This window comes from Theobroma cacao, chromosome 3 (assembly GCF_053813885.1).
Source record: "Theobroma cacao isolate CCN51 chromosome 3, ASM5381388v1, whole genome shotgun sequence".
Lineage (NCBI taxonomy): Eukaryota > Viridiplantae > Streptophyta > Magnoliopsida > Malvales > Malvaceae > Theobroma > Theobroma cacao.
Genome location: NC_142641.1, coordinates 31288215 through 31314241, shown reverse-complemented (window position 1 = coordinate 31314241; position 26027 = coordinate 31288215). Strand labels below are relative to the sequence as shown.

The 26027-nt window shown below is 37.3% G+C and overlaps 2 protein-coding genes and 1 non-coding gene across 5 annotated transcripts; all 3 read left to right on the top strand.

Annotated features, from left to right (window-relative positions):
- The first annotated feature begins 15142 nt into the window (after positions 1–15142).
- On the top strand, positions 15143–17966 carry LOC18604665 (transcription regulator/ zinc ion binding protein). The gene is made up of 4 exons (XM_007037257.3): positions 15143–15508; positions 16231–16914; positions 17002–17100; positions 17463–17966. Exons 1-4 carry the CDS (start codon positions 15353–15355, stop codon positions 17739–17741), a joined length of 1218 nt encoding a protein of 405 aa, XP_007037319.2. The 5' UTR covers positions 15143–15352; the 3' UTR covers positions 17742–17966.
- A 573-nt stretch (positions 17967–18539) lies between these two features.
- Positions 18540–18620, top strand: TRNAL-AAG (transfer RNA leucine (anticodon AAG)). Its single transcript has one exon. It is a non-coding gene; the product is annotated as a tRNA-Leu (tRNA).
- Positions 18621–18742: 122 nt separating this feature from the next.
- On the top strand, positions 18743–25566 carry LOC18604664 (putative methyltransferase PMT2). 3 transcript variants are annotated; one of them, XM_007037256.3, is made up of 7 exons: positions 18743–18984; positions 19548–20201; positions 21007–21217; positions 21695–21983; positions 22386–22775; positions 24472–24549; positions 24819–25566. In XM_007037256.3, exons 2-7 carry the CDS (start codon positions 19557–19559, stop codon positions 25051–25053), a joined length of 1848 nt encoding a protein of 615 aa, XP_007037318.3. In that variant the 5' UTR covers positions 18743–18984; positions 19548–19556; the 3' UTR covers positions 25054–25566. The 3 variants fall into 3 exon arrangements, with proteins under 3 accessions (XP_007037318.3, XP_017973422.2, XP_017973421.2); XM_018117933.2 differs by lacking the exon at positions 18743–18984 and adding an exon at positions 19108–19229; XM_018117932.2 differs by lacking the exon at positions 18743–18984 and adding an exon at positions 19264–19333.
- Positions 25567–26027: the final 461 nt, after the last annotated feature.

Sequence of the window (26027 nt, the reverse complement as noted above, 5' to 3'; positions counted from 1 at the left end):
GTACTTAAAGATATTCTTCATTGCTATCTAGTGATGTTTACCAAGATTAACTTGACATATGCTTGCAAAACTTAGAACCTATGATGCATCTAGTCTAGTGCAAAAGCATCGTGTGCATGATGGATCTAATTGCCAAGGCATATGGGGTTCTATCCATGCGATCTCCTTTTTTTTTTTTTTGTGTAGTGTAAATGTATGCCCTGTAAACCAATGTATTGATTGTACAAAGATACATCTTGTATTTAAGCATTTACTATTTATGAAAAACATTCTTTTATTTTCAAAAGGTCTATAAATGTTGATTAGATGAAATAAAGTCCTTGGAATGTTGTGTGCTTTGTATAAGGTGTTATGAAAAGTCATAATTATGAGAATCTTATTACATTACAACATTATTCTTAAATTGTTTCCAATCAAAATTTTATCAAGAAAAATGAATATGAATAAAATACAGAGACTGACACATGGTTATATTCCTCACTTGTAAAATGGATAATCAATCTTATAGATTGAAATATAAGTAAAATTAAACTAGCATGTGAGTTTTAATATATTATGTTATGTTTTACTTTGTGTTCTATAGACATGCCATATTTTCAAGGGTAAAATACTCTTACACCTCTAAGTTTTAATCGAAATTCCAAACGGGTTTATTAATTTTCGAAATGGACACTTCAACCCAAAAGTGTAAACACCGTCAATAGAGATGATAAAAGGAGTAAAATGTCCCTTTTTTGTTAATTTTAAAAATTATTATTATAGTTTTTATAAAAAATAAAAAAGAGCACTAATCAATACTCTTTTTCTTTTTTAACTAATAAAAAAATTAATAAAAATATATAATAATCATTTTTAAAATTAATAAAGGATAATATTATCATTTCAATATTACCATGTCATCAAACTAATAGAAACACTAATGGTTGATTAACGGCTAGACCTATGTGTCCAGCGAAAGATTTTTTTTAAGGTGGAGTATCTATTTTGTAAACTAATGGACTTATTTAGAATTTCGATTAAAATTTAGACGGCTTTTCAAACTTGATTTGAGCCTTCTAGCATTTTAATGATTATTGGTAATATGTGATTATTTTGGTATTATGTTTTGTTGAAGTAGTGAAGTTAAATGATAAATATTCTTATTCGTTTATGGAATTCAATCATTTACATATTACCTTAAATCAAATTTTCATATTTTAAAGGAATATGATGATTGCTAAAGATGGATGAAATGGGACAGAAAGAAAATAAAAGGAAAGCCAATTGAGTACTGGAGTTTTGATTCATAGACAATATTATTTTGTTATAGTTGTTTTATTATTAATGGACACTTTAGCATGCTTGATGGTTATCATAGTTGCATTGCAATTATTAGTTTTAAATTTGAGTAACAGAGACTAGTAAAATTTTATTTTAATATTATATTTACACTTAAATTAAATAATTAATAAAAATTAATTTTCTTTAAATAAGTTAATTTTTTAAAAAAAATTAGAGAAAAGGAGATCTGATCTTTGTTATTTTAATAAAGAGATCATGCATAAACTAATAAATCAAATATTCAAATACAAATAAGCTATTTCTTTAATAAAAGAGGTTTATTGTATTGATCATGTTTAATTTGGTTTATTGTATTAAATCGTATCGTATTAAATTTGATCTCTTTAATAAACATATTAACCAAGTGTGTAACATAATAAATGTATGAGGAAACTGTGAGAAAAGGACCTCGTGATAAGGTAATTTCAGAAATAACCACCCATATAAAGTTATCTATTTCTAGCTAAAAAGAAGCATGAGTAGAACAAAATGCCCTTAAAAACATCGTTTGAAATGAATGCTCAACTGTTTGAGCTATCTCCCTCTCACCAGAGAAAAAATAGAAAAAAATAAATGCTCAACTGTTTGAGCTTGGTCATTTTTCTCTCTTAACTCTCTGAACTGTCTCAACTTTGGCAAGTCTCTGTTGAGCACCATCGTCCTCAACTCTTTCAGATCTCTAAACTGTATGAGCTCTGTCAACTCTCTGTTGAGCACCATGGTCATCGGGCTGTGGTCTATCTCTCGGCATCTGGCCATATTGTCGTAGATTAATAGACCCTATAATAGAGATGACATCAAGATACTTGTTATTGGGTTTATTACTGCAACACACTTAAATTTCTGAAATATTTGGTATAAATTAGAAGATGGATTAGAAACATTGCCTAGAGTTGTTACACGTCATGCATGTATAACATGTGTTCGCATTATTTTAACGTGTCACGACATTGGTTATATGCATGGCGTGTTACAACATTTAATGATATATGCATGGCGTGTTACGACATTGGTTTTGGCCGTGTCACGACACTGATGCATTGGTTAATTGGTCACATGGGTTTTTGGAGTGTAACGACACTGATGCATGGCGTGTCATGACATTTGACTTGATATGCATGGTGTGTTACCACATTTTATGTTCTATGCATGGCGTGTTACCACATTTTTCGTTAAATGCATGGCATGTTACGACATTTTACGTTATATGCATGTCGTGTTACCACATTTGACGCTACATGCATGGCGTGTTACAACATTTTATGTTATGTTATATGCATGGCGGGTTACCACATTTTACGTTATATGCATGGCGTGTAACAACATGACTGAAAAATTTTTTATCACGGCATGTATTGTGTAAAATGATTGACAAATTTTTTTTTCAAAATTTCAGTGGGGTTCCAATTGTGTGACTTGTGATAAGACACGGTGGTCAGTGGGTGGATGGCATTTCCAAGGGTGGTGAGTCACGCATGCGGGGGGTTAGGAGTGATTTGTCGTTTGCGAGCTTAATGAAGTTGGTTGAAGATGTTGTTGGGGTAAACTCAGAAATTGAAGAGATTGAGTTACCTGCATTGATCAGTACACTCGGAGAGCTATCACGGCCAATTATCAAGGACGATGAGGATGTTGCATTAATTCTGCTAGAACAGAGGAATGTTCCGGTTGTGTATGTCAGCATTAAAGGACGCCAAACAAATATTATGTCACATAAAGAAGTTGGACAACATGGTAATCATTTCAATCAAAATGAGATTTACAATGCTTCACATATACCACAGCATTCGGTCCGTAACCCACAACAATGGCAATTGAGGTATGTAGAAGAGTTTGTACAGCCTGGTAGACTGACGACATTCACAGAACAGTTGGCTGCACAATTTCGATCAGGATGTGCATCAAACCAATTACTTGCTTCTGTCGAACAAATGCAATGATCGAGTGAAACTGTAGAGTGTGTAATGCCATTGTCAAATAGAATACGACACTTAAGGACAACAATGTGAGGTTAGAGGGTGACACTGCGACGCTAGAGGATAATACTGCATTTGATTAGGGAAATGAGGATTTGTTCGCTGCCAGTGAAGATAGATTTGATGACACTTCAGATGATGGGCTTGAACAATGGCAAGATGACAGTTCAAAGATGACTGCCTTTACGACAGTGACATTCCAATTTGTAATAATGTTGAAGGCGAAAAGGAATCTGTTGGAGGTGTTGATGTATGAGATGTTTAGTGTGATGACCTCATATACAATAACCCCATTGCTGGTGAGAACGAGATTCATTCCCTTGATACATTTCTCAATGATAGTGATTAGGAAAGGGGAAATGTAGGGATATCTCGTACATGGGTAATTACATGTGCATAAAGGTTCTCTTTCCAAACAATTACCACTGAGGAGTCGACATGTGCCGATGATCGTTTATGCAAAGGAAGAATGTTTTCATCGAAGGCCGAGTTGAAACGAGCTTTGAACATGTTGGTTATAAAAGAGAAGTCCGCGATAAGAGTAAAAAGGTCATGTAAAGGTCATTATGAAGTTGGTTGCAAGGACAAGGCATGCAAGTTCAATGTGCAGTGCAAAGAAGTTACCTGACAAAGGAGAATATTGGCAAGTTCGGACATTCCACAAAGTACACACTTGTACTGTTGATGGTTTGCAAAGGCGATTTCCAATTACGAGTGCGAAGATAATTGGTGAACTTATGTCACACAAGCTTCAGGCTAATAGAGTAGCATTGAGAACTAAGGACATAATTTGTGAGATGATGGTTCAATGGGGATTGGAATGTTTGTATGGTAAGACTTGGCAAGCGAAAAAGTATGCGAATAGGCTTATTTTCGATCCATCGGAGGAGTCATTTCAACTACTACCTTTGTATTTTTATATGTTAGAACAAGAAAATCCTGGCACAGTGACTGCAGTGGCTACTGATGAGGCAGAAAGATTCAAATATTATTTCTGGTCATACGGGGCTTGTATTCGAGGGTTTAGGGATGTAATGCGTCCTACGGTTGTAATTGATGTGACACATCTGAAAAGCAGGTTCAAGGGTGTTCTGTTTGTCGCTGTATGCGATGTGCGAACGAGTGCGTATATCCAGCTGCGTTTGGCATCAGCCATGTTAAGGACGAAAATGCGTGGACGTGGTTTCTTAGCAAGCTGCATGATGCGGTTGGTTGTCCTGAAAACACTATGTTCATTTCTGATCAGCATCTCAACATTAAGAAAGCAATCCAAAATGCATACCCAGAAGCACACCATGGTTTATGTGGTTACCATTTGAAAAAAAACTTTAAAAACAAGTTCAAGCGTGACGACGTTGTATGATTTTCACCCTTGCTCGAGATTGCTATAAGGTTTTCGATTTCAACATACATATGAACCAGCTCAAGCATATTCACACGAGAGCCCATGTTGACCTTATGAGAATAGGGTCTGATAGATGGGCACGTGCATGTTCACCGGCAAGGCGATACCAAATGATGACATCGAACACACCGGAATGTGTTAACTCATGCTTGAAGCATGCAAGACAAATGCCAATCACTGTTTTGATCGAGTTCATCAGAGATATGTTCCAGCGTTGGTTCCATGACCGGTACGAGGAGGCCGTCAAGGTGACCACGCCCCTCAGCCCTTGGGTTGCCAAGTAGTTGAGCAAACGGTTCAATGATGTACATCGCTTTGTAGTTAAACCTATCAATCTAGTAGAGCTCGAAGTTAAAGTCGGGAAGATGGACGAACTTGTACACCTATCCAGGAAGACGTGTTCATGTTGTGAGTTCCAAACAGATTTACTGCCATGCTGCCATGCCATTGAAGTAATAAGGTTAGAATATCTTTATTTCTTATTTGAACCGTAATTGACATTGCATTTACATTGTGCTTGAAGATTGAGTTTATTGTATTTTCAGTAAATGCAAACGTGAAGCCATTGAATTCTGCGCTAACTACTACAAGACAACCGTTTTTGTGGAGGGTTATTCGGGATCCATTAGGTTGGTAGGGCATCTTAGTGAGTGGGACATCCCTCCTCATGTGAAACAAATTGTTGTCTTGCCACCACCTTGGCGAGGCCAAGTGGGAAGACCTAGGAGGAGAAGGATTCCATCAATTGGTGAAGGTAGTCTAGCACGAAAATGTTCACAATGCAAAAGGTACGGGCATAATAGACAACATTGCCCATCCCCATTTGCAGTTCCATCCACAAATCCGACACCATCTCTAAGTCAATTGATGCCTCCACGAGTGCGTCGACCCAAAGCATGTTCTAGTTGTAGACAAACCGATCACACACGCAACAACTATCCAATACGAAGGACAATGTATGAAAATGTAGGGTGTGTTGTGGATAAAGACAGCTTGTCCGCCTAACTAAATGTGTAACCCATGTGCAATACCTTTCTCACAATTTCCTCTTGCAGTATCTTACATTCATTCATATTTTTTAGTGTTTGTTAGTTTTCTCTTGTAGATGAGTCTTTATGTTTTTTATTAATTTTGTAGATATATTATTTAAGTATTCATTTCATTTTGTCCGTAGTTTTGAACACTGAATAGACTTGCGAAGTCCTTATATTGTTACCCCATTTGTCACATTTTATTACCACTTGTGTTAAACAATTAATGATTTGATTTAATTCCTTTCTATTTCATTTGATTTAATCGTTTATGTTCTTACAATGAAATTCCTTTCTATTTTAGGAGTAATTAAATTTTGCCAATACTCTCTGCCTCTGTTTTTCTTCTTGCCCGTTAGTCACTTCACCCACCTCATGTGTAAATTTTACTTTATTTAGAAAGTTAATGAAGGGAAAGTTTTAAAAAAGTAACACCTGTTATAAGAAAAATAATATAACTTGATATTTTAATTGTTATTTGAATGATTCCGGCTCTCAGATGCTTATCCATACTCAATATTAAAAATTCTCAAAGTTCAATTTTCTTTTTCGAACCTTGCCAAATATATGTCTATTTTGAAAATGAAAATAAGTAGAGTTTCGAGAATCTCATTGACTAAGCACTTTTATTTATATTTATATAATTTATATGTCATGAATTTATATTTTTAATTTAAAAAATATATTAATAAAATATAGTAAATTTTTATTTATAAATTCAATAGGATTTGTGGTCTTCAATAACCTAATAAGCTCTAATGTAATTCTTGAAGTTTATATATAATTTCATACTTGTATAATAGCAATAGTATTAGATTTTGGTTGGTCTACCATGATGCTTAAATAAAAAAAAAAGAAGAGAAAAGAGGAAACGATAACGAATTTCAACACCAAAAAGACAAAAAAGGTAACATTAAAATCTTTTTTGATTAGTGAGAAAGAGAGAAAGCCTTTAAGCTACTTTTTATTAAGAATTTCTTGAAAAATGATATTTGACCTGGCTTTTGCTTTTAAGAGATAGATAAGATGAAAAAATAGGCTGAGCAAGTACTTAATAACCAATTCAGCCTCCCTTCATTGCACTTATATGGGTGTAGAAAATGAAGAGTCAGCATTCATGCCTATAAATAAAGGGAGCCATTAACCATTTGAATCAAATTCAATTATCTAAATCAATCTCAAATTATTATAAAATGGCATCAAGAGATCCAAGAGTCGATAATGGGGAAGAGGTAGCCTCCGAAGAAGAAGAGATGCCTCTGAGGGAGAAGCTGAAGATATTCCAGTAAGAGATGTACGCCCTCATCAACAAGCTGATGGCCAGGACTTTTGAACTGGAGGCTGACATCCTGAGCAACAACAAGATTCTCACTGAGATATATGAAATAGTAGATGAACTTAATAAAAAATGAACTACGGTTCATTTTTTTGTATCATCTCCTTGTATTTTCGAGAGGGTCTTTTTTTAAAAAAAATTTAATAAAATTTATAAGAATTTTTATTTTCATTGAGCACATATTTTCTTGAGTTATTTTCTTCGTTTAAGTTATATTATGCTAAATAACTTCATGAGTGGATGTTACGCTAAGTGCATGCAGACTTGGCATGACACTCTGAGTTAATGCAGACTTATGGCGTGACACGCTGACTTGTTGCAGTCTTGTGGGGTGACACGGTAGGGGCCAATTCTGGTGACACGTTAAATGCAAGCAGACTTATGGCGTGATACGTTGAGTTAATGCAAACTTATGGCGTGACACGCTGATTTCTTGCAGTCTTACGAGGTAACACGACAGGGGCCAATTGTGGTGACACGTTGAGTGCAAGCAAACTTATGGCGTGACACGCTGAGTTAATGCAGACTTATGGCGTGACACACTGACTTCTTGCAGTCTTGTGGGGTGAACAGCAGGGGCCAATTGTGGTGACACGCTGAGTGCAAGCAGACTTATGACGTGACATGCTGAGTTAATGCAGACTTATGGCGTGACACGCTGACTTCTTGCAGTATTGTGGGGTGACATGACAGGGGCCAATTTGTGGTGACACGCTGAGTGCATCCAAATACTAATTGAAGTAACATCCAATTAGCATCATTATCTCAAACAATCCAAAATGTATAATAATGCTTGTACCGTTTAAAGTTTGTCTGTTCCTTACCCTTCCTCCGTGAAAAGGGGAAGTCTATGTAATATTGGGGTAAAGAGACCCCTTTCAACTAAATAAAGAATAATATGTTCGTAACGATGTCTTTTTAAACTTTCTTCCTTCTTCTCCAATATTCTCATGAATGAAATAAGAATAGATATGCAGAGAGTTCAGTCATGAGTATGCTCTGCACTTGCCACTTCAATTAGATCTTGTGCATCAGAAATAAGAATGTTTTCAGACTTATCAACACCATTTTGGTTTAAAGGATATATTGTAGCTAAAAGGCGATGCCACCCATAAACACCAAGAGGATTTACACCTAACCACTAATGGAATTTAAGAGGGAGAAAAGAGTTTGTATTATTTTTTTTTAATTTTGTAGATATATTATTTGAGTATTCATTTCATTTTGTTCGTAGTTTTGAACACTAAATAGACATGCAAAGTCCCTATACTATTACCCCATTTCTCACATTTTATTACCATTTGTATTAAACAATTAATGATTTAATTTAATTCCTTTATATTTCATTTGATTTAAACTTTTATGTTCTTACAGTCAAATCTCCTAAGAGATATAAAATTAAATTAATTTATCTAAATTATGTTAAGCTAATAAAAGAAATGCCGCGTGGCAGTTTTGATCATCTGGTGTGGGGGTTGAGATTAGGCTATAATTGGTAGATGTGAATGACATCTTATGGTGACACGCTGAGTGGGAGCAGATGCTTGTGGTGACACGTTGAGTGCATGTAGACTTATGGCGTGACACGTTGACTTGTTGCAGTCTTGTGGGGTGATACGACAGGGACCAATTGTGGTGACACACTGAGTGCATGCAGACTTGGCATGACAGGCTGAGTTAATTCAGACTTATGACGTGACACGTTGACTTCTTCTAGTCTTGGAGGGTGACACGACAAAGGCCAATTGTGGTGACACGCTAAGTGCATGCAGACTTGGTGTGACAGGCCAAATTGTTGCAACCTTGTGGGTGACACGGCACAAAATTAATAAAATTAAGGAAATTTTAGCTTTGGGAATTTTTGGATTTTTTCAATATGAAGTTTATCTCTCTATTTTTACCTTTTCACTTTTTAACTTGATTTTATGTTTAATTGATAAAGAAGTAATGGGAAAGTAGTGTATAAAATGTACGAATATTAAAATTAATAAAATTAATTGTATATAAAAAAATGATGTACATACAAGGGCCGATATGTTCAGGGTTCACTCTCACAACTATTGAAAAAATATTTTAGTGCGTATTAGCGACGCATATTTGCAATCATATTATGCTTAACTCTGATATTTTCTAATTGTAAAATATCATAAATGTACCCTATTATGAACATACCGCAGCTGACACTATCGTTTTGCTGATGCACTTTAGCTTTTGGCAAATGGATATCCAATGGCATCGACATCAAATCTCGTGTCTTCGACGTGTTTTGTCGAAATAATCAGTTTGGTGATAGATGATTGGCGTAATAGTCGTAAAGGGTGTCATTTGAGTTACACGCATTCCGTTATCCTTAATATCCGAAGTTCTTGCGGAGTCCACCACCTTGATCGTCCACCTCACCAAGTCGATCTTTGCTACCACACAATGCTCGCCCACATTGCAAGGTGTGAGGATCAAATCGACATCTTCCCATTTTTTGCCGTATGTAGGCCTCTCACCCTCCATGTAGCCCTGTAACTCATCCGAAATTTCCATCGTGGACCGAGTATCTTCAGTTGGAAATGAGGTATGTAGCATATGGATGGTGTCCTGTGAAGCATGTATACATTAGATTACACTTAATGCAATCAAAAACTAAGTATTTTCAAAATTGAAAATTTTTCGGATAAACTTACGAAGAATATCGTGTCAACCACGCATGCACGGGTAGTGTACAGCTTCGACTTTGGCCTTGTCATCCGCTTACAGAGTACTTTGAGGTATGCGTCTATATGTTCACTACTCATTTCTTCTTTGGGACCCTCTAATGTTGTCAAAAATTCAACACCTTGATCCCCTAAGATCCCAACGTCATGCTTGCATATGTAACAGAATGAATTTTAAAAGCCTTGTGGATTAATGTTTCATTAAAAAAAATATTTCCAATATTATTTATGGGCTTACCTGGCACACTCGTCTTTCTTGAAAACTTCGTATGCTTGCACTAGTGCGTCTTTTATTTCTCGACGGCTCACTAAGGGGTCGACGTACAGGGCTTGAAATGTATTTGCTCGCCAGTTTGACCCGTGCTTGATCAGTTGGGTCTAAAACTAGTGTTGCACGATGATGGACATTAGACTCTGCTGACAACAACCGTATCCCACTAGCTTTAGGAGTGCTCTGACGAAGATGGTCCTCTTCAGCCTGAACTGATGCAAAGTTCCCATCCCCTCATTCTGCTGCTTCAACTTCTGCATAGGACTCAAGAAGATGCTGTCCTTTAACCACGACAGACTAAAAGTCCCCATCCTCTCCCACGATGCATCAATAACCGAATCAGCCTCAGGAACATGAACTCTTTCAGCCACGAGCGAGTGAAGGTCCCCCTCCCCTCACGCAGATGCATCAAATAACTGAATCAGCCTGAGGAACATGGACTCCTTCAACATCATCTGATTGAAGGGTCACATCCCCTGCCACAGCATCATCTCTGTCACGGCCAACGACATCATCGTGAAAGTGAACAGTAGCTTCATCATGTTGCCCATCATTAACATCAACGTCGTCCTCACTAGCATTGTGAGATGAAGGATCGCCCTACAGAACGAGACAAATGGGAAAATCTGTTAGCTCATAAAATACCACAAACCATAAACCAATAACAAAAAATACAACTACACCTACTAAACATAAACGATAAATAAATAAGCGAAGATAGAATATTGTACTTGTGATTTCAGGCCCTTTAGAATACAAGCAACGGCACGATCCTTAAATGTCTGCACGACCAGTGTCAATGACTGAATCGAAGCCTTCAGCTTCGACAAGTCTTTTTTATGCCGGTGCATGATCCGTCGCAACTGACGCTTCATGACTACTCCGTCATTGACTTTTGTCGAATGGGTCAACTGCAATAACATATATTATTGTGTTATTCAATAATCATATAAGGAATTCTTGAACATTAACCGTTACAACTTTAAAATCCATACCGGCGACTCGTTACCATTGTGCAGTTTAGTAGGACCGGTTAATGGTTGAGGAGCTGCAGTCGCCTCCCTCAACTGCAATCACAAAAATTACTGTGTTACTCGATAAACATATGCAAAAATGTTGAACACAAAATGTTACAATAGATCTTATCGACTGCTCGTTAGCAGTTTGCATCTAATGAGGACCTGTCGGTGGTTGAGGAGCTATCGTCGCGTGGTCCAACTGCAAACACAGATATGTTAATCGATAATCACATATGGAATTGTTGAACACAAACCGTTATAATCGTCTTTACCAGCTGTTCACTGCCATTGCCATGCTCGTCCCTTTCCTCCATCAACTCAAGGGCCGACAGCTCATCCACTAAAGCAGCAGCGGTGCGCATCTGCTTGATGCCACTAGTGGCTCTATTCTCTTTTAATTTTCTCCTATTTTTTCGAGCACCTAAGTCCCAGTCTGGCCGATCCTCTAAGTGCCCTATTGGCACGTACTGGTGGCCCTTAGATAACTGAACATCAATGTCCACATAATACTCCTGGCTGGCCTCATCCGGGGTGGGCTCCAAGGTCTCGACTGCCCACAACTGCAAAATAGGGATTGTGATTAAATTAGACCAAATAAAATTATTATACAAATGCTCAGCAAAAATTAGTAGTTGTTCACTCACCAGCTCAGATGACTCCAACTTCTCAACTGTTTTGTAAAAGTCTTTTGGCTTCTGATTGCATTGCCATCTGCATATATGTGGGTAGACGTCCTTCAGAGCAGAAGGGGCAACTATATTTCGAAAGGTTGGAATTGCCTCCATTGCCCAGAACTGCAAGTCAAATGTAACATTATCGGACTGTATATGATAAACGAGTGCAACCATAAATTTTTATGTCAAAACGAAACAGATAAATGTTTAGTGACAATACTTGTATCACCCACGCGAAGCCGTAAATGTTGTACCTAAAAAGAGTAGCCTTCTGTGAGTTTGAGTCAAGCACTTCGAACCCCTTCAAAAGGTAGTCCTCGGTTAGCCTCCAAACATAGTGACCCTATGGTAAGGCATTCCAAGCATCGATATCTTCCACCAATGATAATAGCCAAGGCGTCACCCATCTATGGTAGTCTTGACTAAATAAAATGTTATTCGCGATCAAGACAAGTGCCATCTTGGTCGCGTCGCCTGGTCGCTAAAAGTTACCTTCGCGAAAAGTATGAAGCAACTCCTGTAGCTTAATGCTCTGTTGCCCGTTCCAGTATCTGTTATGAATTCCATCCGCAACAACCTCGCATGGTCGTATGAACATATCGGGCATTGGACCAAACTTCAGTCCGATGAGAATGCAGAACTCCTGCTTTGATATCCGCCCATTGGTCTTGCTAATGGCAAACCATAGCCTCTCTCTCATTGATTCGACGAATGATGATGTTATGCAAGAGACCAGCGCTAAAGTAGCCTTGTGGATATACATCTAGCAGCATTCCGAAACATGTACGCTTCACTGCATTGTACTCCCCTTTCTCTTGAAGAGTCTTGTTGATGTAATGCAGCTACGACCATTTACAGTGGGTGTTGATAAGGACATTGAATGCCCACTTCTCCCTCAGGACAACAAACAAACCATCAAAAGCCTCATATTGATTGGACTGCACTTGTAAAACATGGCACACATGCACGAGTTAGTTAACCTATAATGTGGAAACAAGGTATACTGAAGAAAGAAATAAATGTTGTTACACACCATGCACATCAAGTAAAATGTTGTAACACGCCATGCATATCAAGTCAAATGTCGTGACACGCCATGCATTAGTGTTGTGACAAGCCATGCATCAGTGTCGTGACACGCCATGCATCACTGTCGTGACACGCCAAAAACCCATGTGACCAGTTAACCCACAACACGCTAGGAACAGCCGTGACACACCAAAAACCCATAAATCCAATTAACCCATGACACGCCAAGAACAACCGTGACACGCTAAAAACCCAAAAAACTAGTTAACTCACAACACGCCAAGAACAGCCGTGACATGCTAAAAACCCAAAAAACTAGTTAACCCACAACACGCCATATACAGACGCAGACCCCCTTCAACACTTTGGTACGACCATAAAACCAAGAAGAAAACAGTTTAAGCAAAGCATAACAATTGCAAAAAAAAACACCAAACAACCCAGCAAACCAACAAAAAATCAACAGTTTAAGCAAACCAACCTCGCAAAAAATCAACGAACAGAAAAAAGATTAATTTTAAAGTGACTGACCTCTTCACTAATAACCAACATTGTTGCTGTGATGTAGTTAAGCTTGCAAAGAACAAAGTCGAACTCTCTACTACCTTTCGGAATGAGGAATGAATGAAACTCTCTTACTTCCTTCACACAGACGTTTGTGATTTTAGAAAAATATTTAATTAAAACGAAATGGCCTTTTATATTATATTCATTTCATTCGTTCAGTGGAAGTCCAAACGCTTTCCTTGTCATTTGCCCGCCTTCTTTCACACCATGGTGTGTCACATATTAAACCCATGGCATGCCACATGTTCAAGCCATGCCGTGTCACACGTTCTGACCATGGCATGTCCCACACTCTAAACGTTGTCGTGTCACACCTGTCTCACATATTCTCACCGTGCCACCTCACACATTATCACCCTACCGTGTCACGGATTCCCTCCATAGCGTGTCACACATTCTAAACCCTGTTGTGTCAAACATTATCACTGTGTAGTTTCACACATTATGACCCTGCCGTTTCACACGTTCTGACCATGGCGTGTCACACACTCTAAACGTTGCCTTGTCACACCCGTCTCACATACTCTCACTGTGCCGTCTCACACATTATCACCCTACCGTGTCACAGATTCCCTCAATGGCGTGTTACACACTTTAAACCATGCCGTGTCACACCGGTCTCACATATTCTCACCGTGCCGTCTCACACATTATCACCTTGTCGTGTCACAAATTCCCTCCATGGTGTGTCATACACTCTAAACCTTGTTGTGTCACACTTGTGTCAAACATTATCACTGTGCCGTTTCACACATTATGACCCTGTCGTGTCACACGTTCTGACCATGGCGTGTCACACACTCTAAACGCTGTCGTGTTACACCCGTGTCACATATTCTCACTGTGTCGTCTCACACTTTATCATCCTGCAGTGTCATAGATTCCCTCCATGGTGTGTCACATACTCTAAACCTTGCTGTGTCACACCCGTGTCAAACATTATCACTGTGCTGTTTCACACATTATAACTCTCTCATGTCACACGTCTGACCATGGCGTGTCACACACTCTAAACCCTACCGTGTCACACCCGTGTTACACATTATAACCTTCTCTTGTCACACGTCTGACCATGGAGTGTCACACACTCTGAACCTTGCCATGTCACACCCATGTCACATTCTCCCCGTGCCATCTCACACATTAGCACCTTGATGTGTCACACACTCTAAACCTTGCCGTGTCACACCCGTCTCACATATTATCACCATGCCGTGTCACATATTCCCAGCATGTCGTGTCACATATTCATTATTCAGTTTCACAAACTCTAAAACCCTGTCATCACACAAACCATATGGTCTGCTGTAGCACGACCATTTCTTGCTTCAGATTCACATCTTTCTCTTTTCGATTCACCACCGTATCAGGGATTTCTACTTTCACATCATTCTCGAAGCTTTCAATGCATCACGACCTGTTCCTCGTTCGATTTAATATCACCTTTCGTATTATCTAAATGTTATGTCCGAAATATTTGAAAAACTATTATTTTGTTTTGCAGAAGCTTCTGGGGAAAAAATTGGATATTTTGCACAAAAGTAAATGTTCGGAAATTCTTCACATATTTATTTTTTAATTTTTTATCTGTTTGAGAGTGCACGTCATCGAAAATGTCTTATTAAGGATATTTTGTTTCAAAATTTTTTCTGATAGTTAAAAATAATTAAATTTATTTGAAAAGTTATTTTTAAAAATATTTTATTTTTAAGGGCCGGAAAAATTTTTTTCCCTAAATGTATCCATTTGTATATGTACTCAAGATCATGTGTATCGTGTAGCGTTGATTTTTAATTATATATAACTGATAGTACTCACTGAACACGAATTAAACAGGAATGATTATTGCACGCCAACCTGAATAAAATTTGGTCTTGTTTGAGCCCTGCTTGTCTTCTCAATCCAACAGCTGATCAAAATCATATACGTTTCCAGCTTTATCCTTTACTAGTAGTATTTTTTTCCTTTTGAAAACCCTAGTTGTCTTCTTCTCTGCAGAGAGAGAGAGGGGAACAAAGAATGGAGACACCAGGGGATTGGCTGGAGAAAGCATTGGTGGAATTGTGTGACAAGATGGAGACGGGTTTGGGTTTGGATTTGGATGGGGAAATCATATCTGGTTTAGTCTCTTATTGCGAGATGGCTCAGCCCCTTGATGCCAAAGAATATCTTGATGTAATTCTTTCCTCTCTCTCTCCTGTTTTCCTTAATCGTTTTCTTCTGGTCAAATTACAAGTTCTGGGTTTATTGGTTCCTTTGTTCATTTATCATTTTAATTTGTCTTTAGCTTTTAATTAGAAGAATGGATAGTGGTTGAGGTTTCTGTTGATCTGGGATTCAATCTTTTTGTTAATAGAGATGTTGTTAGATAATTTGAATGATCCACCGAAGTACGTGGTCATGATTAACCTTTTGGATTAACCATTGATGAATTATGACAAATTTTGATTGATTATCCTTACATTACATTATAGAATCATTAAAGTCAAATTCTAACGAAGGATTAGCATGTCAAGTTTCTTTATTTAATTGAGAAAGATTGGTGTGTGACTTTGAGATAAGTGCCCTTTTCAAACAATTTTAATATTGTAGCTTCCAGGTTTTTTCTTTTGATCATACCATATCAATGTGATGCTAGTGCGAATGCTCTCATTTTAAAATTTTAATAGTTAGTGCTTTTCTTTCTCTTCGCTTTTTTCCTTTAGGGGGTTTTAGCTATGTTTAAGCATAAGGTTTTCTATGGAGCATTGTAGTTTTAATTCAAAAGGTTACCATTTTATCAATAGTTCTTATGTTAAGCTCTACTGTCTTAATTCTATACCTTCATTGACAGTTCTTTTTCTCAGCAGCCATAGCAAGTATTCCATGTGTTAAATTCCATTTGTTTTTTTTTTCAGAATTTTATTGGCCAGGAAGCAGGAAAAAGTGTGACTGAGGAGTACTTGCGGCGGAGAGGTCACACAGATCCCTGCAGTGGCAGTTCAGCCATACCAACTTCAAAATTACAAGCCTATGTTAAACCACCTTCAGGTGAAAGCTCTGTCAGTGGAACTAAGAAACAATTTAAAACTCCAAAAGAGGCCACAGGGTCCAGTCATCAGGCTGAACCTAAAAAGAATGCTATTTCTGGTACTCAGGAAAACAGAGCCCTGAATGCTGCTATCGATTCAAGAAATAATCATAAAGGAAACCAAGGTAATTCTAAAAAGAAGAAAGCTGGTAAAGTTGTTTCACTTGCTGAGGCAGCCAAAGGGTCAATTGTCTTTCAGCAGGGGAAACCATGCTTGTGCCAAGCTCGTCGGCACCGACTGATTAGTAACTGTCTTTCCTGTGGTAAGATAGTATGTGAGCAGGAGGGAGAGGGGCCTTGCAATTTCTGTGGTGCTCTAGTGCTTAGAGAAGGGAGTACATATGCCGGTTTAGAGGGAAGCTTCACTCCCTTATCAGATGCTGAAGCAGCAGCTGAAGCTTATGCAAAAAGGCTTGTTGAATATGACAGAAACTCTGCCGCGCGAACAACAGTTATTGATGACCAAAGTGACTACTATGAGATTGACAGTAACAGCTGGCTGTCAAAAGAGGTGCCTAACTTGTTTTCAAACTCAAATTCTTTGAAATTGAGGGTAATTGCTGTGTGAATTTGCTTGGACTGCTTTTTTGTCTCCCAGGAGAAGGAACTTCTGAAGAAGAAACAAGAGGAGATTGAAGAAGCTGAGCGCTTGAAACGGAGTAAAGTGGTTGTGACTTTTGATTTGGTCGGGCGCAAGGTATTGGCTACTCCAATGGTCTATTTTACCTGTAAAGTTTTTTCCTTTCTTTTTCTTTTTGAATCCTTATAAGGTGCATTTGACCATGCAAGTTGCAAAAGAACAGAGGCATTTTACTGACAAATTTCAAAGCTTTCCTTTTTGCTTAGCCATTTCAATTGCATTGATTCTTCCCGAACCCATCCACAATCTCCCTTTTTTCTTGTAGTCACTTTTGTCTTTAATGCTTGTAACGTTCACGTTATCTGACTTCTGAAAAATTCTTCCTCAGTAGCTTTTAACTGCTTTGGTTTTTTCTTTTGCCCATTAATTGTTGTTGGCCACATATAGATATTTACCATTTTCGGTACTTATATTTTCAGGTCCTATTGAATGAAGATGAAGTTTCAGAACTAGAATCAGAGAACAGGATACTTCTTCGGCCACCAGATGAAAGAGAAATGAACAGGATTAAACCTAATCCAAACCTTAGAGTGCAACCAGTCTTTCTAAATCCAGCCCCCAGCAAGAAACCTTCTAAGAGTAAACAGCCAAGTAAGAGCCCAGCCAATGGCTTGTGCTTGGAGATTACTGGAAGGGTGCAGCATGACAGCAATGAACTGAAGTATTTTATGACGGAAAAACAGATAGAAGCAGCTTGACATGGAAGCTTAGCAAGGACGCTCTAGTAGACAACTAAAGGGTGGTCTGCAGGCAGCAGATGATGGTGAATATTCTCTAGATTACCATTTAGATCAATATCTCGCTTTACTGCAATGTTTATTTCAATCCTCTATATATCTGTCGTTGATGAATGGAAACCACATTTTGTTTTTCAAATAGTAAATCAATGAAATAGCCCTGGGCTTTTGGGAAAGGAAATTAAATGAAGCACAAGAGTTGAGAAGAGTTAGAGCCGATCAGCTAAGTGCACTGTTAAAATCCTAGCCGTAATCTTAACTGATGCAAAGCTTACTGGAGAGAGATACTCCAACTTGCCAACTAGATGACTACAATCAAAGTGGTAAGTCAGGTAAATAGCGTATGCCCAATGCATCTAAAACAAAGCAGTGTGAGATATGTTAAAAGATTGAGGCAAACAACTAGGGCAGTGCATGAGATAGAACAAAGAACGGATAGGTAGTTGTCCTGTTACTACGTGACGTACTTGAAACATGCATTACATTTAGATAAGCCTTTCGGCTGTTGAAGCAACAAACTTTCTCAAGTCGCTTGAGATTAACAATCCTATAATCCAATGATTCTGCCTTTGAGCAATTACTAGCTAAAAAAATCGCTTATCTTCTTCTTCCGGTTATTCCCTCTGCTTCTCCCATCATTGGTCTCAGGACTTTCTATTCACATTCAGAAGCCAAAAGTAATTATGATAATGATTTAACAACGTAAAAGCTATCTGTAGACTTATAAATATAGAAACAAAATCAGATCATTACAAGGTGGTGGAGATGGCCGAGTTGGTCTAAGGCGCCAGATTAAGGTTCTGGTCCGAAAGGGCGTGGGTTCAAATCCCACTCTCCACATTCGATATTTTTGGTCCCCAAATTACAAAATAGTATTGTGTCCAGAATTAATTACGAATTTCATAATTTTTTAAAACCACATTAATTACGAATTTCTTAATTTCAAACCAAAAAATGTGGGGTATTCTAATTGAACAGAACAAGTTCGTAGTTTCCTCCGAAAAACAGAGAGCGAGATTCTCAACGAACTAACATAACCAACAACAAATTCAGGCAACCCCTTTTTTGTCTTCCTAGGAATCTCCTCCCACACTGCAACAAACCCGTATGCTATAAAAAGAAAGACAGAACCTACGATCATGATTTAATCACAATTGGATTCCTCTAAGTCCCATTTTCATTCTCTTCTTCTGTTCTGTGATCTGTAAGAACTTTGGCTCCTTAATATTCTTCTCTCTTTACATTTTCGCTTTCTAACAACATGTCCATTCAATCATTTTCGTTATGGGTCTTTGTTTTAGTTAAAAAAGTTAGTTCATTGTTGAACTAGTCATAATTGTGAACTTTGATCCATTCAAAAGCTTCAACCTGTGTTTTTGAATGCCATCAAAGCTTTGACTTTTCATTCAATCTCTCCAAACCCACTTGATCACTTTGATCTTTTTGGAGGTATATATCTAATATGAATGATCACTTTTGCTTGTGGACTGATAACTACTTCTTTATATGGTTAAATTTTTCAACCTTTAGATTAGATAATCAAGGATTTTTGAGTATGTTATCTTGTTTGATCAAATCCATATCTTTCCATGGCTGATTGTTTTGTTTCTTTCCATCTTACTTATATCTGTAACAATAAGACTCTAATTGTATTTCAACTGTCATGACGCGTAACCTGGGATTTAATTGTATTCTTTTTATGTTTAGATGTAGTTTTATCTAGCATTTATTGAGGTTTTTCTTCCTTTTTTTTTTCTTCCATTGTAGGTAGCAGTCATGGCAACTAAAGGGAACACCGGGGAACTGAAAACCAGGAGCTCGGTGTCTATTTTTATAGTGGTTGGTTTATGCTGTTTCTTCTTTATATTGGGTGCGTGGCAGCGAAGTGGTTTTGGCAAGGGTGACAGGATAGCCTCAGAAATCACCAGACAAACTGATTGCAGCATCCTTTCCAATCTTAATTATGAGACTCATCATGGTGGTGATACTGCGACAATTGATGGTTCAGACTCAGCAGCCAAAGATTTCCAGCCTTGTGATGATAAGTATGTTGATTACACACCTTGTCAAGATCAAATGAGAGCAATGATGTTTCCGCGAGAAAATATGAACTATAGGGAACGGCATTGCCCTCCTGAAGAGGAGAAACTGCATTGCCTTGTTCCAGCACCTAAAGGATATGCAACCCCATTTCCATGGCCAAAGAGTAGAGACTATGTGCCCTATGCAAATGCTCCTTATAAGAGCTTGACAGTTGAGAAGGCTGTACAGAACTGGATTCAATATGAGGGAAATGTCTTTAGGTTCCCAGGTGGAGGAACACAGTTTCCTCAAGGAGCAGATACATATATTAACGAACTTGCATCTGTGATCCCATTAGACAATGGGATGGTCAGAACTGCATTAGATACTGGATGTGGGGTAAGTTAAATTTTACATCAGGTTTCATTTTTTTTAATGTTCTCTTCTATTTTTCAACTAACATGCTACTTGTTGTAACAGAAAAATTAGCATTAAAGAAATTATGTGTTGAATTGTTAATCATGACTACTATAAGCTTTGAAATCAGATAATAAATATTGTACAGTGTACTGAAATTTAAGAATGAAATTCACTTAACTTGTTTGATGACTGCAAATATTGGATTTTAAAACCATTCGATTTCTAACTTTTCCTTTATAATACTCAAATTCTACATAAATTATGAAGTAATAATAGGATGTATATTAAAAAGGCTAGAAAGCCATGTTCAATAGTGTTATTTGAGCAATAGAAATTGTTATAATGGTTTGGGCAGAATTTTTTTTGCAGTTTTGAACTAAGTAGATTTTCTTCTCACTTTTCAGTTCTCAACACCTTTTAACTCAAAATATTGTGTCAGCTATTCAAATATGTGAATCAAGGAGTATGCTGAAAAAATTAAATCACTGAAACTTTTATCGTTTTACAATGTCTACTATCATCAAACTGCAGCTAACCAGCAACAGTAATTTATAATCTTGACTGTCTTTGGTGTATGAAACCACTCCGAACCTTTTGTCTTTTTACCTATTTGTCTAGTTTTCTAGGTTGATCATCTATGTTTGTGAGCAGCTCTTCCTCTGACCACTGAGTTCTTATGCATTTTCAGTTTACTTCTTTTTTGTTCTTCTCTATGGAATATTTGGATAGATTGCTTCTATCTTATTTTGTAGTAGTAAATTTATTTCCCTGGTATGGTGTTCAGGTTGCAAGTCTGGGTGCATATCTATTCAAAAAGAACGTTATAACAATGTCCTTTGCACCAAGAGACTCTCATGAAGCGCAAGTTCAATTTGCTTTGGAAAGAGGTGTGCCGGCTGTTATTGGAGTTCTGGGAACTATAATGATGCCATATCCTTCAAGGGCCTTTGACATGGCTCACTGTTCTCGTTGTTTGATTCCATGGGGTGCAAATGGTGAGGATAAAAATTGATAAAATGTTTTTGACTTCTGACTTTTAAGGTGTTCCTTAAGAGGTCTGTGGCTGGCTAGGTGCAACACATAATAATTTTTCTCTTGGCCATTAAATATGTTAATAACTGTATAAAGTATGGTCCAGCTGGATCAGCTTAGACTTTCTAAAGTTGGCTTCTTTTGTCCATTAGTTGAGTCAAGTATATACCAACTTTTAAGTTAATGCTGGTTTAAATTTTTTTTTTAAAAAAAAGTTAATGCTGGTTTAAAAGAAGTCATATGCTTACATCTAGTTGTAACAATTTTGACTACCAGATTTGTTACTAGTGATATAGTTTTTATTTTTGTGCTTTTTTCCTATACCAATGCAGTTCGCGTTTAATGGTTTCTTTTTTTCTCTTTTTATTTAACAATCATTATTTATATCTATTAGGTTAATAATATCATCTATAGCATTGTGATTGGATGTCTTTCTGCAGATGGAATTTACATGATGGAAGTTGATCGAGTTCTTAGACCTGGTGGTTACTGGGTGCTTTCTGGTCCTCCCATCAACTGGAGGAATAATTACCAATCATGGCAGCGCCCTAAAGAGGAATTGGAGGAGGAACAAAGGAAGATTGAAGAGATTGCAAAGCTCCTTTGCTGGGAAAAGAAGCATGAGATGGGTGAGATTGCTGTCTGGAGGAAAAGAACAAATTATGATTTATGTCGCCAGCAAGATGCCAAACTTACTGCATGTGAAATGAGAAATCCAGATGATGTCTGGTATAGCTTTCATTCCATTAACTCGCCAAATTTATTTTATGCTTATTGGCTGAATATAAATCATACTTTCTGGAAAAGTTAGGTGCACCTGCTCTTACTGCAGCAAGTCAAAGCTTGCTATGACTTGAGCACAAAAATCTGTGGGCCTAAGTTTCCTCTGCTTGTTACTCTCTGAATTGCTTCATGCTATTCTTCAAATAATATGAGGCAGCAATGTTATTTGTCCCTATTATCCCTTTCATTTAGTTTCTAGTCATCACTTGCCTATCCCTGGCCATAACGTTTGTTTACTTTGTGATTTTGGAAAGGAAGCAAATGAAACATATCAACTTAAATAATATTTGAATATGGCATTATATTGCATGTTTAGAAGAATCTTTTTATTGTTTTCCTGGAACATAGGTACAAGAAAACAGAAGCATGTGCAACTCCTTATCCTGAGACAAGTGGGCCAGATGAAGTTGCTGGTGGAGAATGGAAGCAATTTCCTGAGAGACTTAATGCTGTCCCTTTCAGAATATCTAGCGGATCCATCCCTGGAGTATCTGTTGAGACATATCAGGAGGATGTGCGGTTATGGAAGAAACATGTTAATGCTTATAAGAGGATTAACAGTATCATTGACTCAGGGAGGTATCGCAACATCATGGACATGAATGCTGGTCTAGGAAGTTTTGCTGCTGCCCTTGAATCTCCAAAATTGTGGGTTATGAATGTTATGCCAACAATAGCTGAGAAAGATACACTGGGTATTATTTATGAACGTGGATTGATTGGCATATATCATGACTGGTAACTCCTGTGACATTAATTTCTCTTTCATTTTTCAATTGCTTTGCTATTATTATTTCTTAGACTGGGTTTGATGTGAATAATCATTAAACTCACCATGGCAAACCTTACTATCAACTCGAAAAGATCTCATCTAAACTCTTTAGAATTGACAAAAGGAATATGTTTTACCATTCTGCTCTATAATGCTAGCTTTCGATGAAATATAAGCATTTATTCCCTTGCTAGTCCAATTATTCTTATATTTTTGGTTTTCCCCTTGCCTTTCTGGCATTGTCAACTCAGATCCTACTTGAGACTGGTACTGGTTGTTGTTTCAATTTTTCGGATCATTTTCTAATTGCTTCCTGCTCATTGTTTCAGCCACTATTAACTTACAAGTAGCTTTTTTCTTACCTATCCTTCCTGCAGTCACATTAGGAATCACTGTTTTATGTCTGGCTTCCAAATATTCTCTCAGTCCCTTTTGCCTTCACCTAAACTATGATTATTTTCTTCTTTCCTCTTACAGAAGCTGAAAATTCAATAATGCTACTACTCAAAACAAATTATTCCTTCCTTTTTCCCTTGGGCAACATTTGAATCTGAGCCCAACCAGTCACTTTCCTATCCTTTTATGGACTGAGCTATTTCCCGAAGTACATTCATTCTAAGCAGTAGTGTATTGGAAATACTACAGATAAAGCAAGAAATCTAATCTATTGATCATGGTTTCTCTTTCTGTTAATGGTGCTTTGAATTCATAGTGCATTTATCTGGTGCTGGAGAATAGTGAATTTAACTGCAATACTTGGATGGCAGGCCTGTGATTTAAATTGTTGACAGATTGCAGAAGTAGGAAAAATTTATTTCCTTTTTCTTTCTATTTCTTTTCCATGTTCATTTTGTCTGGCCTGTGCATTAAACAGAAGGAAGAAGTAGAAAAGGTTGAAAAATACAGGGGCAAAAGAAGAAATGGTCCTTGTCAGTTTTATCCCATTTAAAACTCTAGTGGCCTTTCAAACTTTGTACCTCTTGTTTATCTTTGTAATAAGCAGGAAGATAGAGGAACAGGTTCAGATTTTAATTTCACTAATCTTTCTCGGCCAGGATCCTGCAGGCTGTTACCATCCATGGTAGCTTGTGCTTGTCATTGTCTTGACAGGAATGCCTAGAATTTCAAGTGCATGGCATTGAAAAGTCATTGAAGTTCTTTATGAAATGAATCACTGACAACCTGGCTCTTGGTTCTTAAAATATTATCTTTGAAAAAGATCATGATTGAAATGAATGTCAGTTGTTTTGGAGGGTGCCTCCAACCTTGTATGTAATTCTCAGATTATGCAACCTAAACCACGCAAACTTGGTCTGCATGCCAGAGTTAATGTTTATCAATATTTCTGTTTTTATGTGCCCAACTGCCCATGAAAGTTCATGTCCTCATTTTTTTTCTGATGCAAATTAACCTCGACTTTGTGAACCTTTTTTTTTTATTAAAGTGACTTTCTTTACTATTTTTTAAGGGATTCAACTTTTGATATGATTCACCTTGCAAACTACATTTACATCCTTTTAGGTTGATGTTTTGGATTCTTTATGGAAGATTTGGGAATTGAAAAAGGATTTATTGAAGTTCAAATCAAGTTACTACAGCTTTGACATCTATTCTTCTGTAAGGTTTTCATTATTGTATAATTAACGCTGTCTTTTATGCTAGGTGTGAAGCTTTCTCCACATATCCTAGGACATATGACCTCATTCATGCGAAGAGTATTTTCAGCTTGTATAAGAATAAGTAAGTCTTCGCTAACACTAGACCTCACTTTGTTCTGATAGACGATAATGTATTTTTATTAGTACCAATTGAAGAACTCAGCAGTTGGGATATGCATTTAATGGAGCATCTTAACTCCACTGGATTTTCAAATGGCTTTGCCTCGAAAGCATCTTCAGTCCATATTTTGCTGTAGATTGAATTCAGCTATGCACATGCGCACCATTTTTATGGCAGCAAAGAACCTTCTAACTTCTTTGGGATCTTATACGTGCATGTTACTGTTGCAGATGTAATGTTGAGGACATTCTTCTGGAGATGGATAGAATTTTACGGCCTGAAGGGACAGTCATTATCCGTGATCAAGTGGATGAGCTAATGAAGGTAAAGAAAATTGTGGGAGGAATGAGATGGAATACACGAATGGTGGATCATGAGGATGGTCCTCTTGTCTCAGAAAAGATACTATTTGCAGTCAAAAGGTATTGGGTTGCTGGCGAAAGTAATACGACATCCATGGAGTGAGCGGATTAGTAAATTGAGGAAGCTCTAGATTGATCTTATTTGAAATACAATTGTTTCTAGTTAACCCAAGAAACTGATGGCCATGCATCTCAGCAAGTGACAGGCGGGTTGTGATCCAGCATCAGTATCTGACCATTGATTAGCCTATTTTCTTCTCATAATAGAAAAAGAGTTTTAGATTGGGCCACCCTCTTTCAGAAAACTTCATAGCATGATTCTCATTTTCTTTTTTTTACTTATGTTTTCTCTGGTCAAATAGTATATCTTTTCTCTATGTACTCAATTCAGGCTTATCTGAATGTGGACTGTAAACCAATTTTGAGGTTTTCCTCATTCCAATTTTTTCCCTTCATATATTTTTCATATATCTTGACTGCTTTTGGTCAATTCCTTGTAACACTTTGCTATTATCATTAAAGGGGCAAGTTGTCAGAATGTGCTCTGCTCTGGACCTTTTTGGAGTGGTGAACCTTTAGTGTCTGGTCAGTGCCACTTTTTAAGTTTTTAGTCAAAGTCTTCCCACATTTCCATTTAGACATGGAAGGCCTGAAGGGAAAGTTTGTGAGACACAAGAAGCAGCCATGAATTGTGAGGAAATGAGAAAGCAGGCTGGGCTATAGTACAATGATTGGACCCATTTCTTGCAGGGGTAAACAACTGATTCCAAATCCTGTAGCAGGATCGGATGGCTAAAACTCATTTATCAGTTAGCACTGCAATGTTGCAAATGAGAAGAGTTGTTGTTACAAATATCAGTGTCATTATCTAGACAAGCAAGATCCTCCTTTTTTTTTTTTTTTTCTTTTAACTCTATTATTATCTATCTATAGAGTTTTATGTTGAGTCACTTCATTAAGGAAGTTGTCTTGCCCCTTAAAGGGCGCCTGGTTTTTCTTTCTTCCTTTCTTCTGTTTTTCCTCCTTTTTGGATATTTTTAGCAGAAAAGAAAATTTTATTCCCTTTTATGAAATGTG